The 14072-nt window shown below is 40.3% G+C and overlaps 2 protein-coding genes across 2 annotated transcripts in view; one reads left to right on the top strand and one right to left on the bottom strand.

Annotated features, from left to right (window-relative positions):
• The window catches only part of rad54l2 (RAD54 like 2), a 12019-nt gene extending 4131 nt beyond the window's left edge, over positions 1–7888 (top strand). Inside the window, exons 10-22 of the mRNA XM_037679483.1 lie at positions 209–551; positions 624–801; positions 885–1115; positions 1265–1383; positions 1745–1863; positions 2210–2309; positions 2396–2601; positions 2694–2869; positions 3574–3770; positions 4451–4635; positions 4749–4838; positions 4927–5019; positions 6851–7888. Of these exons, the coding sequence (XP_037535411.1) occupies positions 209–551; positions 624–801; positions 885–1115; positions 1265–1383; positions 1745–1863; positions 2210–2309; positions 2396–2601; positions 2694–2869; positions 3574–3770; positions 4451–4635; positions 4749–4838; positions 4927–5019; positions 6851–7839 (3026 nt within the window). The 3' untranslated portion in view covers positions 7840–7888. The remainder of the gene's footprint in view (positions 1–208; positions 552–623; positions 802–884; positions 1116–1264; positions 1384–1744; positions 1864–2209; positions 2310–2395; positions 2602–2693; positions 2870–3573; positions 3771–4450; positions 4636–4748; positions 4839–4926; positions 5020–6850) is intronic.
• A 4043-nt stretch (positions 7889–11931) lies between these two features.
• Positions 11932–13749, bottom strand: LOC119412474 (cytochrome b561 domain-containing protein 2). Its single transcript, XM_037679482.1, has 3 exons — positions 13597–13749; positions 13467–13504; positions 11932–12715 (listed from the first exon to the last, which is right to left on the bottom strand). The coding sequence occupies exons 1-3, from the start codon at positions 13727–13729 to the stop codon at positions 12215–12217; spliced, it is 672 nt and encodes a 223-aa protein (XP_037535410.1). The 5' UTR covers positions 13730–13749; the 3' UTR covers positions 11932–12214.
• Positions 13750–14072: the final 323 nt, after the last annotated feature.

The raw sequence follows: 14072 nt of genomic DNA, 5'->3' as shown, positions 1-14072 counted from the left end.
TCAATTCGAATTGAGAAAGCTCCTCGGATGAGGAGCGAAACGTCTTCTGTTACAAATAAAGTCCAGTTGTTTTTGTATTGAACACGTTTTGAATTCATCATGTCCTGGATGACTGAGAAACTTCACCAGCATGAGCTACAAGAGTTTTTTTTTTTTTTTTTAACTTTACTGTTGCTTTTTTATCTCAAGGTTCATTCTTTCTTTTCAGGGATAGAAAAGGCGATCACACGGCCTGGCCCTGATGTGGTGATTTGTGATGAGGGTCACCGCATCAAGAACTACCACGCCAACACGTCGCAAGCCTTGAAGAACATTCGCTCCCGGCGCAGGGTGGTTCTAACAGGTTACCCACTTCAGAACAACCTTATCGAGTACTGGTGCATGGTGGATTTTGTCAGGCCGGACTTTTTAGGCACGCGGCAGGAATTTAGCAACATGTTCGAGCGTCCCATCCTGAACGGTCAGTGTATGGACAGCACGCCTCAAGATGTCCGCTTGATGCGCTACCGCAGTCATGTGCTGTATAGCCTGTTGGAGGGTTTCGTTCAGAGGTGAACTTTTGTCACACAGAAATTAAACATAATAATCAAATTTTTTGTAACACTGCTTTTCTGGTTGCGCAGACGAGGCCATGATGTGCTGAGAGGCCATCTTCCAAGTAAAGAGGAGTTTGTGATCTTGGTACGCCTCTCGCCCATTCAGAAGGCGCTGTATACTGAGTTCATGAAGCGCTTTCGAGAAGCAGGAAACAGTGGTTGGCTCGGTCTCAACCCACTCAAGGCCTTCTGTGTTTGCTGCAAAGTACGACTGCTTTTCTCTAATGTTTAGTAGTTACAAGTTTAACTTTTCTACATTGGTTAAAACTGTTCCCTTGATGTGTACAGATCTGGAATCACCCAGATGTCCTTTATGAAGCCTTGCAAAAGGAAAACCAGGCCAACGAGCAGGACCTGGACCTCGATGACATCACCTCAGCCAGTAACCCTCGCTGCCCTGCTCCCAGCGCCGGTCTGAAGACCAAAGCATCGGACTCAAGCAACAGCAAAGTCAACAACGACCTGCCACCACTCAATCCATCTCAAGACAGAGCTAATCAGGTCATCACATATGAATGGGTAGGTCATGAAAAATTGACCCTCAAGCTGATATATCACCATTTTTGTTGTATTTTTCTAGTTGAGCTCAACTATTAACTAATTAGCTTTAAATAGTCCTCCATTGTTACCATACAGTTGACGTTCAGTGCTCAAACATTGTTTTTTAGGCAAAGGACATAATGTCAAACTACCAAATTGGCGTTCTGGAGAACTCTGCTAAAATGGTTCTGCTCTTTCACTTGATTGATGAAAGTGTCAGAAGAAGAGACAAGGTTTTGGTCTTCAGGTAAGCCCTCTGTCCTGATTTTAAACATTAAACACAAATTCACTCTAAAGCAGCTTGTAAAAAAGCCTGGCTGCTGTTTGGCTAGTAATTTAGACTTTTTACACAGAGATTGGGAGGTAGAAGAGAGAATCACTGTTTGAATTGTCATGTTTCAATCAATTTTTTGTCTGTTCACAATCAAAGTAAAGAGTTGCTAATACCACACTGTCCATTTCTAAATAAGTGGGTCTGTAGCACAACTAATGTAATGTAAAAAAAATGCTGCATGTTTGTGTAAATGTTAGTAACTGGTGCCTGTTTTCTAGCTTTATTTAAGAGCAAGCTTATTATTCCTACACATTTTTATTTTGTTTTATTCTAGTCAAAGTTTGTCCACCCTGACGGTACTTGAGGACTTCTTATCAAAGAGACAAATGCCCAAAGGCATCGCCACTACTGACAGCAAGAATCAAAACTGGGTTCGCAACCTCAATTACTACAGTGAGTTCATCTAATCTGTGATTCCTTTCAAACAAGTTGTAAAAGTATAGATTTCATTGAAAAAAATAAAGTTATTTTAAGTGTAGATATCATTTCTTTGCCTCAAATTGCTCCCGTTTCACCGTAATCTGGATAAATTCATGTTGACGGGCACATCTTATTTATAGAATTGGCATTATTCATACGTGGCAATTATCCTCCAGTCAGTTTATGTCTTTGAAGGGATGAAAGAGATGTAAAAAAGGTTAATGACTTAAAACTGTCCTAATTTTGTTGCAGTTAAGAGCTCAAGGTTCAGTTGTTTCAGTTACGAGTTGGTGTCCATTCTTCTTCCTTCTGTCCGCAGGACTGGATGGGAGTACATCTGCCTCAGAGAGAGAACGGCTTATTAATCAGTTTAATGATCCAGAGAACACGTCAACATGGGTTTTCTTACTTTCTACCAGGTTTGTCTTCATACGTTGTGCTCATTGGATCATTTTCATATCTTGTTTTTTTATGCAGAAAGTTTATCATTTGTTTGCTGTTTCAGAGCCGGCTGTTTGGGGGTCAATTTGATCGGTGCCAGTCGGGTTATTGTGTTCGACGCATCGTGGAACCCCTGTCACGATGCCCAAGCAGTGTGTCGCGTGTATCGTTACGGTCAGAGGAAGCACTGCTACATTTACCGTCTTGTCTGTGATTTTACACTGGAGAAGAAGATCTATGACCGGCAGGTCTCCAAACAGGGCATGTCTGGTAAGAATCTCAGCTCGTTAACCGACTCACTGTAACTAGGTGGAGTTTTTTTTTTTAATCTTTCACTTATACTTGTACCTTTCTTTTTAAAGATCGTGTAGTTGACGACTTGAACCCAATGCTGAACTTCACCCGTAAGGAAGTGGAGTCACTGATGCATTTTGTCGAAGAGGAGCCTGACGTTGAAAAACTCTTGCTGGAATCTCAGGAGGTCTTAGAACCAGTGATAGGTCAAGCTTGCCAGTTTTACCCAAACCTCATTACAAAGGTACAACTGCATAAAAGATGTTGCTGAAAGTAGTGTTTACATGCATATTTCAGAACCCAACAGGAAAGGTTAGTTCCTGTTCTGTGGATTTTTGTTCTGTCCTACCTGAAAAAGATAACTCCGGTATATTCTGAATAATAAAAGTGCATGAGTAAATGTAAAGAGCAAATCCTTACCTGGAATTTTTGTTCCAAGGTTTTTTTTTGTTTTGTTTTTTTCCAACAGTTTGATCATTCACCTGTTGAAGGCTGAATAGAAGGCAGAATAGACAGATGTGTTGAGCTGGTCCAGCTGTGGTATTTAGAGTTCAAAGACACAGAAATCTTTTCAGCCCTGAAATCTTTTACTTTGAATTTTCCAGCATATCTTGCACATTTACTCCTGTTTATCTTTATAACTGTAACATCTTTAATCAAAACGAGGATTAAACTGAAACTATTTGTTTGCTTTGATTAATAACTTTAGTTAAACCTGAGGTCACAATTCTCTGCAGTGTTGTAAACTCATCTCAGCATTAAGCATCAACAAGATTACCAAAATGTGAAAGTTATCAGTTCAACCTACCCTGCCCCTCTATTACTTTCAGAAATGACTTTATGAAATAACTTTGAATCCCAAATGATTTGTCAAATAACTTGATGTTATTATAAAACACAGCTTTGTTGATCTACCATTTTACATTTTTGTTCCATGTGACACTGAAGCCACCTTTCCACCACGAGTCATTGCTGGTGGACCGCAAGGAGTCAAAACTGACCAAAGCAGAGAAGAGAGCTGCAAAGAAAAGCTACGAGGATGAGAAGCGAGCCTCCGTCCCTTACTCTCGCCCATCGTACGCCCCCTATTACCCAACGAGTGAACATGCGCTTGCGAGCATAGCAGCCTTTAATCAACGCGGCTGGTAGGTTTCACCTGCAGTATCCTGATGCATGCTCAATAATTCAGGTAGAAAAATCTAAAAAAGTTAAGTCTGGTCCTCTGGGCATTCAAAAAACAAAGAAAAAAAAGGCGAAACGTTTCGTCTTTCATCCGAAAGACTTTTTCAGTCTGAGGTGCTGTATTCAGCTCACTCTTATAAATAGCATCCTCTCGTAGTGGATCAACTAGTTTGCTGCTGACAGCCAAAACTAGCTGCTCACATGCTGATGGTCCTTCTTGATCATGTGAGCAGCTGGTTTTGGGTGTCAGCAGCAAACTGGTTGATCCATTACGAGAAGGTGCCATTTATAAGACTGAGCTGAAGACAGCACCTCAGACTGAAGAAGTCTTTCGGATGAAAGACGAAACGTATCTACAATTTTTTGTTTTGTTTGTTTTATTTGAATGTCCAGAGGACCAGACATAACTTTTTTAGATTTCACCTGCAGGTTTTCTCCGTCATTTATTTGAGTTAATGATAGTTTGTTTCTAGACTCCCAATTACATTTGTTGCTAATATAACCTCTTCTGTATTTGCAGCTATAAATTCAAACTAAACTAATTTTAGATTGCACACTTTTTGTTTCCAGTGTGTTTCTAACACTAAATACTGCTGCTGAAGTACGTGTGATTGTCTTACAAGCTCATTTCTTACATTTCCAGGCGTTCCTTGACGCGACCAGATGACAAGCCAGTAGCAAGTGTCCGGCCCATCCAGTCGACGCCAATCCCAATGATGCCTCGCCAGGTCGGCATGGGGATGTCAGGTTTCAGTCCTACAGGCAGCCTCCCTCTCAACTTCCTGCAGAAAGCTGGAGTTTATGTGCAAAGGATTGTCACCACGAGTGGTATTGAACTTTCTTTTTATAACTGATATTGCCACTTCAACCCCTTCATTGAATGTTACATTTTCTTTAACTTCAAAAATTTAGTCTAATTACCTTTTTATCTGGATTAACAGATATTGTAATCCCTGGACTCAATGGTCCGTCAGATATTCAAGCTCGCATTCCTGCAGGAGAGAGCATCCATATTATCAGAGGATCTAAAGGTTTTTCTTTGGGGGGAAAAGTTAAAGTATGAATCTCTGCAAGTATAAATAAATCACTTAAATCACATTGGGTTTTTCTCTGACCCAGGTACTTACATCAGGACGAACGACGGAAGGATTTTTGCAATTCGATCAGGAAAGATGAGCAGACCAGTGATCGGGGCGTCTGCTCCTTTAAGAGGTGCAACTTCATTATTTATTTTTGTGTTCTCCCATGTGATTTTGTGTTTTAAAGATGCACAGGACTCATACACCCTTGAGCAGGGGTGTTCAATTAAAACTCACTGAGGTCCAGTTACTAAAATTTCCTCCTAGTAAAAAGTCTGAACGAAAGTTCAACTTTTGTCTTTTATGGTCCTGCCTACCTGTATGTTCACATTTTCACTGTTAACAAACTGCACTTTATAGTAAACAACTAGCTCTTTTACCATATTTAAAAGTAATTCCAGACAAATAAATGTATGGCCTTTATTTCAGATTAAAACAGAAAGCTCAGAATAAAATACATATTAAATGTGCAAACAGAGACTAATAAGCCTTTTTATCTTAAACTGAAGAGGTCCAAGCCTAAAGAATTGAAGGCTTTTACTTAAAGTAAAAATGTTAACATCTTTAGAAAACAGAAAACAATAAAAAAAAGTGTCTCTTTTAGTATAAAAAGTTAAAACAGAGCAAGAAATCATTTTTTTCTTTTTTTTCTTTTTTTTGCCTAAAGACGCACCAACCTATAGAAATATAAGTTTTCAAGTAAAACACATCAGTATCTTGAGAAAACAATAAATAAAATTGTCTCTTTTAGGAAAATTTGAAAACGGCTTTTAACACCACGTTTTCTCTTTTGCTTGTTCTTTATTTTACTTTTCTTAATGAGAGAAATGGTCATGGGATTGTCCTGCCAGTAATTTAAATCTTGGTTAGAATGGAATCAGAGCCATATAACTGAGCATTAACATCTGTAGACTCATTGATGGCCAAAGATATGCATGGTGCACTTTGAACAGCTGTGCCAGAACATCATCTGCTAATATTTCTGATTTTCTGCTTGCTGTTGAAGCTGACATCAGGATTTGTTTGATTTTTTTCACACATCTCATCATTTTGTTTTCCATCAAATGTCTCAGCAACAGCATTTAAGCGCTCCTTCAGGACTGTCCCGTCACTAAACGTTTCTTTTATGTTGCTCCAAAATCCACAATACCTTGAGTGAACATTCAACACGCTGCTGGGCTGTAAAAGTATTTGTGATGAGGAGGGTGGATCCGTCATACTGGGCTTGCAGTTCAGTTAATTTACTGCTCTCCGCTTGGACTTCAACAGATAATGTTGCTCAAAAGAGGTGTAGTGAAGAGCGCTTCATGTTACTACTTTTAATTAATGCGACCGTTTCGGAGCATATGAGGCAAACAGGTTTTGAACTGCCTGCTGGAAGAATGGACATACATTTCTGTCCATTCATCTGTAAAACTGCGGTTTTCAGCATCGACTTTTCTTATTTTGGAGCACAACATGCTGTCTCTTCCTCTCTGATCCTTCTCAACTCATCTCTGGTGAGAGCTCGCTGCACTGCCAGTGCAGAGAAAACAAAATATTTGATTGGCTCATTAACCGAGTGATGCGATTATCGTAACACCTGAAGTAGAGTGAACCTCCAAAACACACCTCCTGCAGCTCTGCACCTAAGCTGTTTATCGCTGGAAAAATGCTCCATGAAAGTTATCTATTTTCATGAATTTATCAGACTGGGCACGGGTCTGGACAGAACCATCACTCGGTCCGGATCCTGATCGAGGTCCATCTATAGTGACCTCTGCCCTAGAGGAATGGGCTCTTGTGCTCCTGTCCATCTTTTCTGTTTCATGACAAGTAAGGCCTGTGATTAAAGCAAGTACTTTAATCAATTACTGCCTTATTCATAATAACTTGAGACTGTAATCATGCTGTTTTTGTGATAATCCCTAAAAATAAATTGTATATTAGTAGGAATGATGGCATATTTTTTGTTATTCTCCCAGATACCCAGGGCTCCTTGATGCAGCCAGTCAGTAACGGTTGTTCATCACCTGTCGACCAGCAGCAACACTCTCCGAACAGTGACCAGCGGCCTTCCTCTCCTTCAAGCTCTGAGATTCTCAGAGAGCTCAGCAACTACACCACAGGTGAAGCCTCTTCTGGCACAGGAAACGAACCGTCGTTGCTATCGGACATGTCATCTGCGCCTGCAGGAAACGGAGGCAGTTCACAGACTGGTTTTGGGAGGCAAGTCCCTGACGACCTCCTGAGTTCAGCGTTGGAGGTGCGAGGCAATAAACGCAAGCGCAATGAAAACCAGGGCAACATCGCTCCAACGGGAGGCAAACACACTTCAGCTGCAGCTCATTTTCCAGGCCTGCCTCTGGGTTCGAGTGGACTCAGTTTCCCACCTGTGGCTCTGAACTCTTCGTCTCTTTTGGGAAACCTCGGCCACATGAGTCAGCCACTTCTAATGGCTGGTAGTGGATCATCGTTCCTTCAACCTCCAGGACAAACTCTGGCTGACTTACCGTCCATGTTCCCCCATGCAGGTGCAGACTTACTGAGACAACCTGCTACGGGTAACGGGCACCTTCCTACCCCTTCATCCTCTGCTTTCTCTTCTACGTCCGCCACCATTCCTATGTCGTCTTCACCCTCAGCAGGAACTTCTTCCTCCCTCTCGTCTGCTCCTTTGCCTCCGTATTTAATGAACCCCAACATGGCTGGTCTCCTTTCTCCAAGTTTCCCTCTCAGCTACAGTCAATCGCTGCTCTCTGCACCAACAATGTTCCCCACCACTCTCCTGCCGGGGACGGCGGGGTTCTCAGCACCGAACTCCAACTCTGCTGCATCCGGCTTCCTCTCCCATTTCAACAACCCCGCTTCCAGCCTGCTGGGGGCGGCTTTGACCCAACCAGACAGACACCAGAGTTCGGTAAATGGAGGGGACAGTTCTGATGACGATGTTATAGAGGTGACAGGACAGTAAAATTTCAAACAGCCCCCACAGTCCAGCATGTTTGACCTAAAACACATTAATGGGAATGATTATTCAAAAATGAATTAAAACCCTTACAATAACTGGTAAAATCTCTCATTAATGGAAATAAATGATCACAAATACAGATTTAAACAGGTTAAAAAAATATGTTACATTATTCTCAGGAAGTAAAGACTTTTTTAATCCTGAACACAAACAATACAAGATGGCAAAGATTCTAATAACGAATATTTGGCTGTTTTATTCTTCAGTCACCAGTGAAATAAAACAGTTCTCACTCCTAATGCTCCGAGTACACACGTGGACTGTCGCCTGCGAATGAGAGAATCCCCTTAATGGTCAAGAGTTACAAAAATCCTAATGCTGAATATCTCGGACTTGTTCGACTGGAGCAGCAGATCAATGGGAACAGACCTTTTGCCAGCTGAAACTTTCAGGGGCTGCGCGCAGCCTCGGCTGCTACGTTTTTACTCAAGGTGTCGCTGTGCAGAACTTCATGTGAAAACGTGTTAAAACTGTTTAATGTAGGATTTTTCTGGTGGTATGTTGCTGTGGAACAGTGGGCGCAAATGGATTTAATTTGCTGTGCTCTCCTGTTGAACAATGATGTACTCCTATTGTCATTAGTTCTATCTTTTATAGTGAAAAGCTGCAAACCTCTGCAGTCGATAACGGGGTCTTAGTCGGTCAGATCCATGATACACAGAGAAAAACCTTTGAGGCTTACCTTTAAACTAGAAATTTTAGGCAATCAGAGCATATTTTAGTCTTTAGCAGTTTGATAGACATTGTAGCATCCCCTGTTGAAAAGATGTGTGACGCTATAACTCAAGATGTTCATACTTTGTAAATAACAGTCTTTATCATTGTTTATATTGCAAGTCAAACTGTGCAGTGTGTAGATTTTGGTCGTAGCGAGATTGTTTAATATTACAGTAACTCATGATAAACTCGCCCCAGCTCTGAGGCTGGACAGACAAATTTATGTTCAGTTTCATCATTTACTTTGTTTCCCTTAAAACTAAAAACGAATGTACCTTCATGCTAGCCTTCGTCAACAACAGGGACTGGGACATGGATTTGTACAGTGTGCTTTAATTTTTAGCCTTAAATAACACAAACGGTGTTTTAGGAATTACTTGTTGTACCAATCGGCTTTTTATCTACCTGTGAGAGGAATCGGTGACGGTCATTAAACTCAAAAATACGTGTTTCGAACAGAAACCGCAGCAAGAGCGAAAGCCAAAAGGAGCTCAAACCAAGGAGTGATGTAGCTCGTTTGTTTTAGCGTAGCTTTTCTTTCGTTGGATTCTTACAGAAGTTCCCCAACTTTTTCTTTTTTTCTGGACTTGGATCATTTATCCTGCACCCCATAGGACACGAGCATTTCAATTCGTTGAGAACAAATATTGCCCCAAACTATAGGAACAATTACATTTGCACAGCGTGGGAAGGTGAAGCCTCGAGTCAATGTAGCCACAAACCATCTAACCAGATAATATATCTGTTCAACTGCCGGTGACTGTGGCACAACCTGCTGACGATGCAGTGGCCTTACAAAACTGACAGTGCCATTCTTCTGTGATCGCTTTTCCCTTAGACGCAGTGCGGCGTGTGTAGTTTCCGTCGGTCGTGTCGGTTAGCGTAGGTGCGCATTGCATTTGGGAGTTTAGGTGCTCTTCTCTGTGGCCGTCTGTTTGTGTTGTCGCGGCGCTTCGAGATGTTTAGATTTAGAGAAGCCACCATCGTCTGGGTACATTAGGCTCGCTGCAGTGATTCTTAGCCTTTAGAAAACACTGGATAAGCTGAGACAACACATCATTCCCTATGAAGTTATGTTTATGGTTTCTTGTGGGGATCATTCGGCCCCGCAGTTTTAAGTACTGTTCCACTTTTATTGATTTGTCTCCCCAGCTGCTTCATTTCCATCATGGATTTAGTGTTTTATTTTTTTTTATTATTGTCCAAACCTAATTTAGTGAGCTTTAGGTTTTAAGGTGGCGCTAGTACTTTGTAAAAGGATCATTTCAGCAGAGGAACTGTACAAAATACATTATAGTGATCCCATGTCTTTATCGTTACTTTTTTATTCATGTAGCCCTCACCTTTTGTCTTTCTTCTAGAATAATCCCATTCAAATCATGTTTTTCATGATTTCTTCCTCGTTCGCTTCACTGTCGTGTCCCTAATTTTCATTTAATTGTCTGAACTGTACTTATTTATAATGAAAAATGTTTTTGTAATCTTTTTTTTTTCTTTTTTTACTTTTTGTTCACTTTGATCCATTAATGGCTGATTCAATAAGAATTTCATACCAGCAGCCTAAATCAAAGTTAAAACATAACTATGTCATATTAATGTTATTTGAACAATAAAACACTCTTCTATTGCAGTGTGAATTGCTTACAGTATATAGAAATATCTATTTCAGAATGTTTGTACTCACTTCAATTCAGTTTATTTATATAGTGCCAAGTCACAACAGAAGTCGTCTCAGGGCACTGAACAGAAACATTCATATACATAAAAAGTACGTTAACATTTATCTGATGAGCAGACTGCTTTGAGTCTCACTTTGTCACACTCTCATCAGTCCAGTAAGTTCATAAAGACAAGGTAAACTGATTGGGACTTCATTAGCTTTTGTAAATGTAACTCAAGTCACATTACAACTGAACTAAATGATAGTTCTAAAATAAATACGCCAGTATATATATTAGACTGATGTGGATTTATTATTTGGGCATAACAAATCTCTAAACCTAATTGGATAAAAATGGAGAGAAAAAAAAGCTTCAGCACTTAATAGGACCTAAAGATGCTGATTTAAAACAAAAACTAAATTTATTTTCTCAAAAATACAAAAAGTTTTAAATAAAAGTCAGCTTGAACAAAATTGCTAATAAAGCAAGGCCAATAAGTCTTTCAGCAAACAAAAGTTCAATTTCATCACCAAACTGGAAACATTTTTCACCAATTTCCAAGCTGTACCTGAACGCATCATTGCCTTCACTTACTTGAAAGTTAATTTGATTTCTTGATGACTCTGTAGATTTTTTTTTTTTTAAAAAGCTAGTCTTAAAACTGACACAAAAGTTTAATATTCTCCCTAATCTACTCTGTTGGTGGAAAAAAAAAAATCCAAATTGTCCCCACCTATCAACACTGAACGTATGTAAAACAGAGGACTCCTGCACTTCCTTGTACTGTAACAATGCATATTTTAAAGGTCATAAAGTATGAAATCAGACCGGTTATCCTGAACTATAGCAAATTAATCCATTTAAAAAGTTTACTCCCAATAGTTTTCCGGGGGAATATTTCAGAAAGGTTTGAAAGAGGGGAATGTTACCGATATTAATCAGTGAATTTGATCCTTTGTGGAACCAAAAGAGTTTCTCTAAACTTGCTGAGTTTATTAAACCTGCTTTTTGGAATACCCTTCAAATATACTGAAACTCAAAGCACTCGACTGATTCTGAAAACCACGTGGGAGCTCGAGTAACTTGACTGACATACGGTATATTCGTGTGGCTGTAGTCTTAGAAGGAAAAAATAATAAGGCCATAAAGTTGTATATAAACTTTAAATTTAAGGACACATTAAATGTTAGCATAAAAAAGTAGGGGTGCACCGATTTCAGTTTTCTGGCTGATCACTAAAAAGTCTGACCTGCCGATACCGATTTTGTTCGATAAGCAACACTGTCAGGTGTTATAAGGTCACAATGCACCTTCAGTTTTCAAATTTTGTTTTATTAAAAAAAAAAAACACCCTTGAACAGTATCTTAGAAACAATGCAAACTTGTTTAAAATGGCTATGAGGTAGTGCTCTGAAATATAAATGAAGTTTAGACAATTGTTGTTTAAACTACAAAAAAAAATTAGTAAAATCGGTTTCTCGTGTAAGTATCAGCCGATCTCCAATCTCCCAAAATTAAGGAAATCGGGCGATAAATCAGCGGGCTAATTTATTGGTGCACCCCTAAAAAAAAGTATTGTGCTGATTTTGTTGCTAAATGCAGTGGTTCCTAACCTTGGTCCTTGAGGAACACCTTCCTGCATGTTTTAGCTATTTCCCTGCTTTGACACCTGATTTGAATGATTTGGTGGTTAACAGGCTTCGGCAGAACTTGAAGTAATTAAATCACTGAGTCAGGTGTGTTGAAGCAGGGAAACGGCTAAAACATGCAGGGTGGTGTTCCTCAGGGACCTGGGTTGGGAACCAGAATTTTTTGTCCAGTACTCTTGACTTTGCAATGAAAGCCTTTAAACAAACATGCTAATATCATTAGGTGAAGACAGACAATTTACAACCTGAGATAAAATATGTAAACCCGTTAACTGTCCACATTGTTTTCAGTTAAGATTGCAGCCGTTTTTTAGCTATGTAACCACTGGAGACTTGGTTCATTATGACGACGGCGCAGAGAGCGGGGCATAGTGCTGCCAGGTACCAAGCGTATTCCCTGACGAACGCCGTGAACCACGTGGAGCACAGCCCGAGCAGCAGGCTGGCACTGCCGAGCAGGTAGGTGACGAGTCCAGACGCCGCGTGGTAACGCTTGAATTTGGCGAGGGACCAGCCTTTGGCAAGAGAAGGGTAAACGAGAGGCAGCGCTGCCAAGGACTGGCCAGCGACCACACAGACCGTCAGCAGGCCCAGCAGACCGTGCCACGAGGTGAAGTGGGCTTTACCATTCAGGTGTTTGTTGTAAAAGATGGCAGCCAGGCCCAGAGCTGCACAGAGGCAACAGAGGCTCTGCAGGACCCAGTGGACACGGCCTTTCGTCTTGTGTGTAAATCTTTTGATGATGGATCCATGAGGCGAGAAGAGAAGGATGGCTTCTGTCATGAAGGTGAACTACGAAAAAATAAAAATAAATTATTTCATGATCACCCCATCATTTTTGTGCACATTACTAGAATCTTTTTAAAACCTACAAATAGACAACACAGTCATTTACAAATCAAGTCCAATGTTTAATTGAAAACTACACAGATGACTAATATTACTGACAACGAACTTTAACACGTGCTTTGAAAAGTTTAATCAGGGTCGTTTCATTAACGAATGTGTTGAATCAAATCTTTAACTTTGTTTCTCTTCTTTCAGCTGCTCTCTTCTTCTGGGGTTGCCAAAGTAAACTAACTTGCACCACAACTTGGCTATTGTTTTTATGCCGGATGCCCTTCCTGATGCAACCACAGCCCTCCGAGCTACCACAGCCCTCTGTGTGGAGCAGAGCTGCCATCTAGGGCACCCAGGGGAGCAGATGGTGGGGGTCGAGGGCCTTGCTCAAGGGCCAAGCATGGGGCAAATGAGGGTGGAGGCAGATGGGGGTGTTTCACATTTCCCATCCACATTTTTGATGCTGGTCCATGGAGTCGAACCGGTGACTTTCCGATCACAGGTTCGCCTTCTCAAGCCTCTGCACCACCACTCCCCCTCATGAAATATATATATATATATAATTTTTTTATACATATTTATATATATATATATAAATATATATAAATATATATATTTATATTTATTTATTTATTTATTTATTTATATTTATATATAAGTTAAAGATCTTGCTCAGTCTGTTGGTGCTTAGAGTTCAACTTACTGCTAGAGTCATTAGGAAAGGATGCCATGAAAACAAACCTGTAAATAAAGACATTTAGAAAAAATTAACAAATACTGTACGTGACAGAAGAAGAAGAAACGTTTAAAGACTGGTTAATTTTAGAACTCACTTGTTCCGGGTCGAGACAAAAAGGCAATAAACACAGAAAAGATCAAAGAAATGAGATGAATCAACCCTGCCGAAAGTGTTCGGGTAAAACCGTAAAACCGAGGCTCGGATTCGGTTTCCTTGTTGCGGACCATCGTTGAGGTCGCAGTGTTTGTCCGAGAATAAAAACCGGAAGTGTACCAACCGTTACTGCCAATGGCTGCTGTCCGGCTTTATTTTTGAATTTATTTTGTCAGTTGTTTAGATTTACTTTATGTAAACGTAGAGAGTAGGAGCATTAGGTAAAATAAAATCGCTCTCTTTGTCAAACTTGATCCACGTCGACGCCGGTGACCAACCCGCTACTAGAGGGAAAGTAACGCTTCCGTTTAGGATTTTCAAAATAAAGCTTCGTTAACGCATTATGTTTCCTCAAAGTATTCAGTACTGTACTGTTGAGTACAGTACTGAATGTTCTGTCTTATTCTGGGGTTTTAC

This window comes from Nematolebias whitei, chromosome 7, assembly GCF_014905685.2.
Source record: "Nematolebias whitei isolate Nwh7 chromosome 7, NemWhi1, whole genome shotgun sequence".
Lineage (NCBI taxonomy): Eukaryota > Metazoa > Chordata > Actinopteri > Cyprinodontiformes > Rivulidae > Nematolebias > Nematolebias whitei.
This window is presented reverse-complemented; position numbering and strand designations above follow the sequence as displayed.

Coding starts and splice junctions, on each gene's coding strand:
- LOC119412474 (XM_037679482.1), bottom strand. CDS start 13,729: ATGGTCCGCAACAAGGAAACCGAATCCGAGCCTCGGTTTTACGGTTTT. Junction 13,505..13,596: donor TTTGTCTCGACCCGGAACAA/GTGAGTTCTAAA, acceptor CTTTATTTACAG/GTTTGTTTTCATGGCATCCT. Junction 12,716..13,466: donor CTTTCCTAATGACTCTAGCA/GTAAGTTGAACT, acceptor ATTTTTTCGTAG/TTCACCTTCATGACAGAAGC.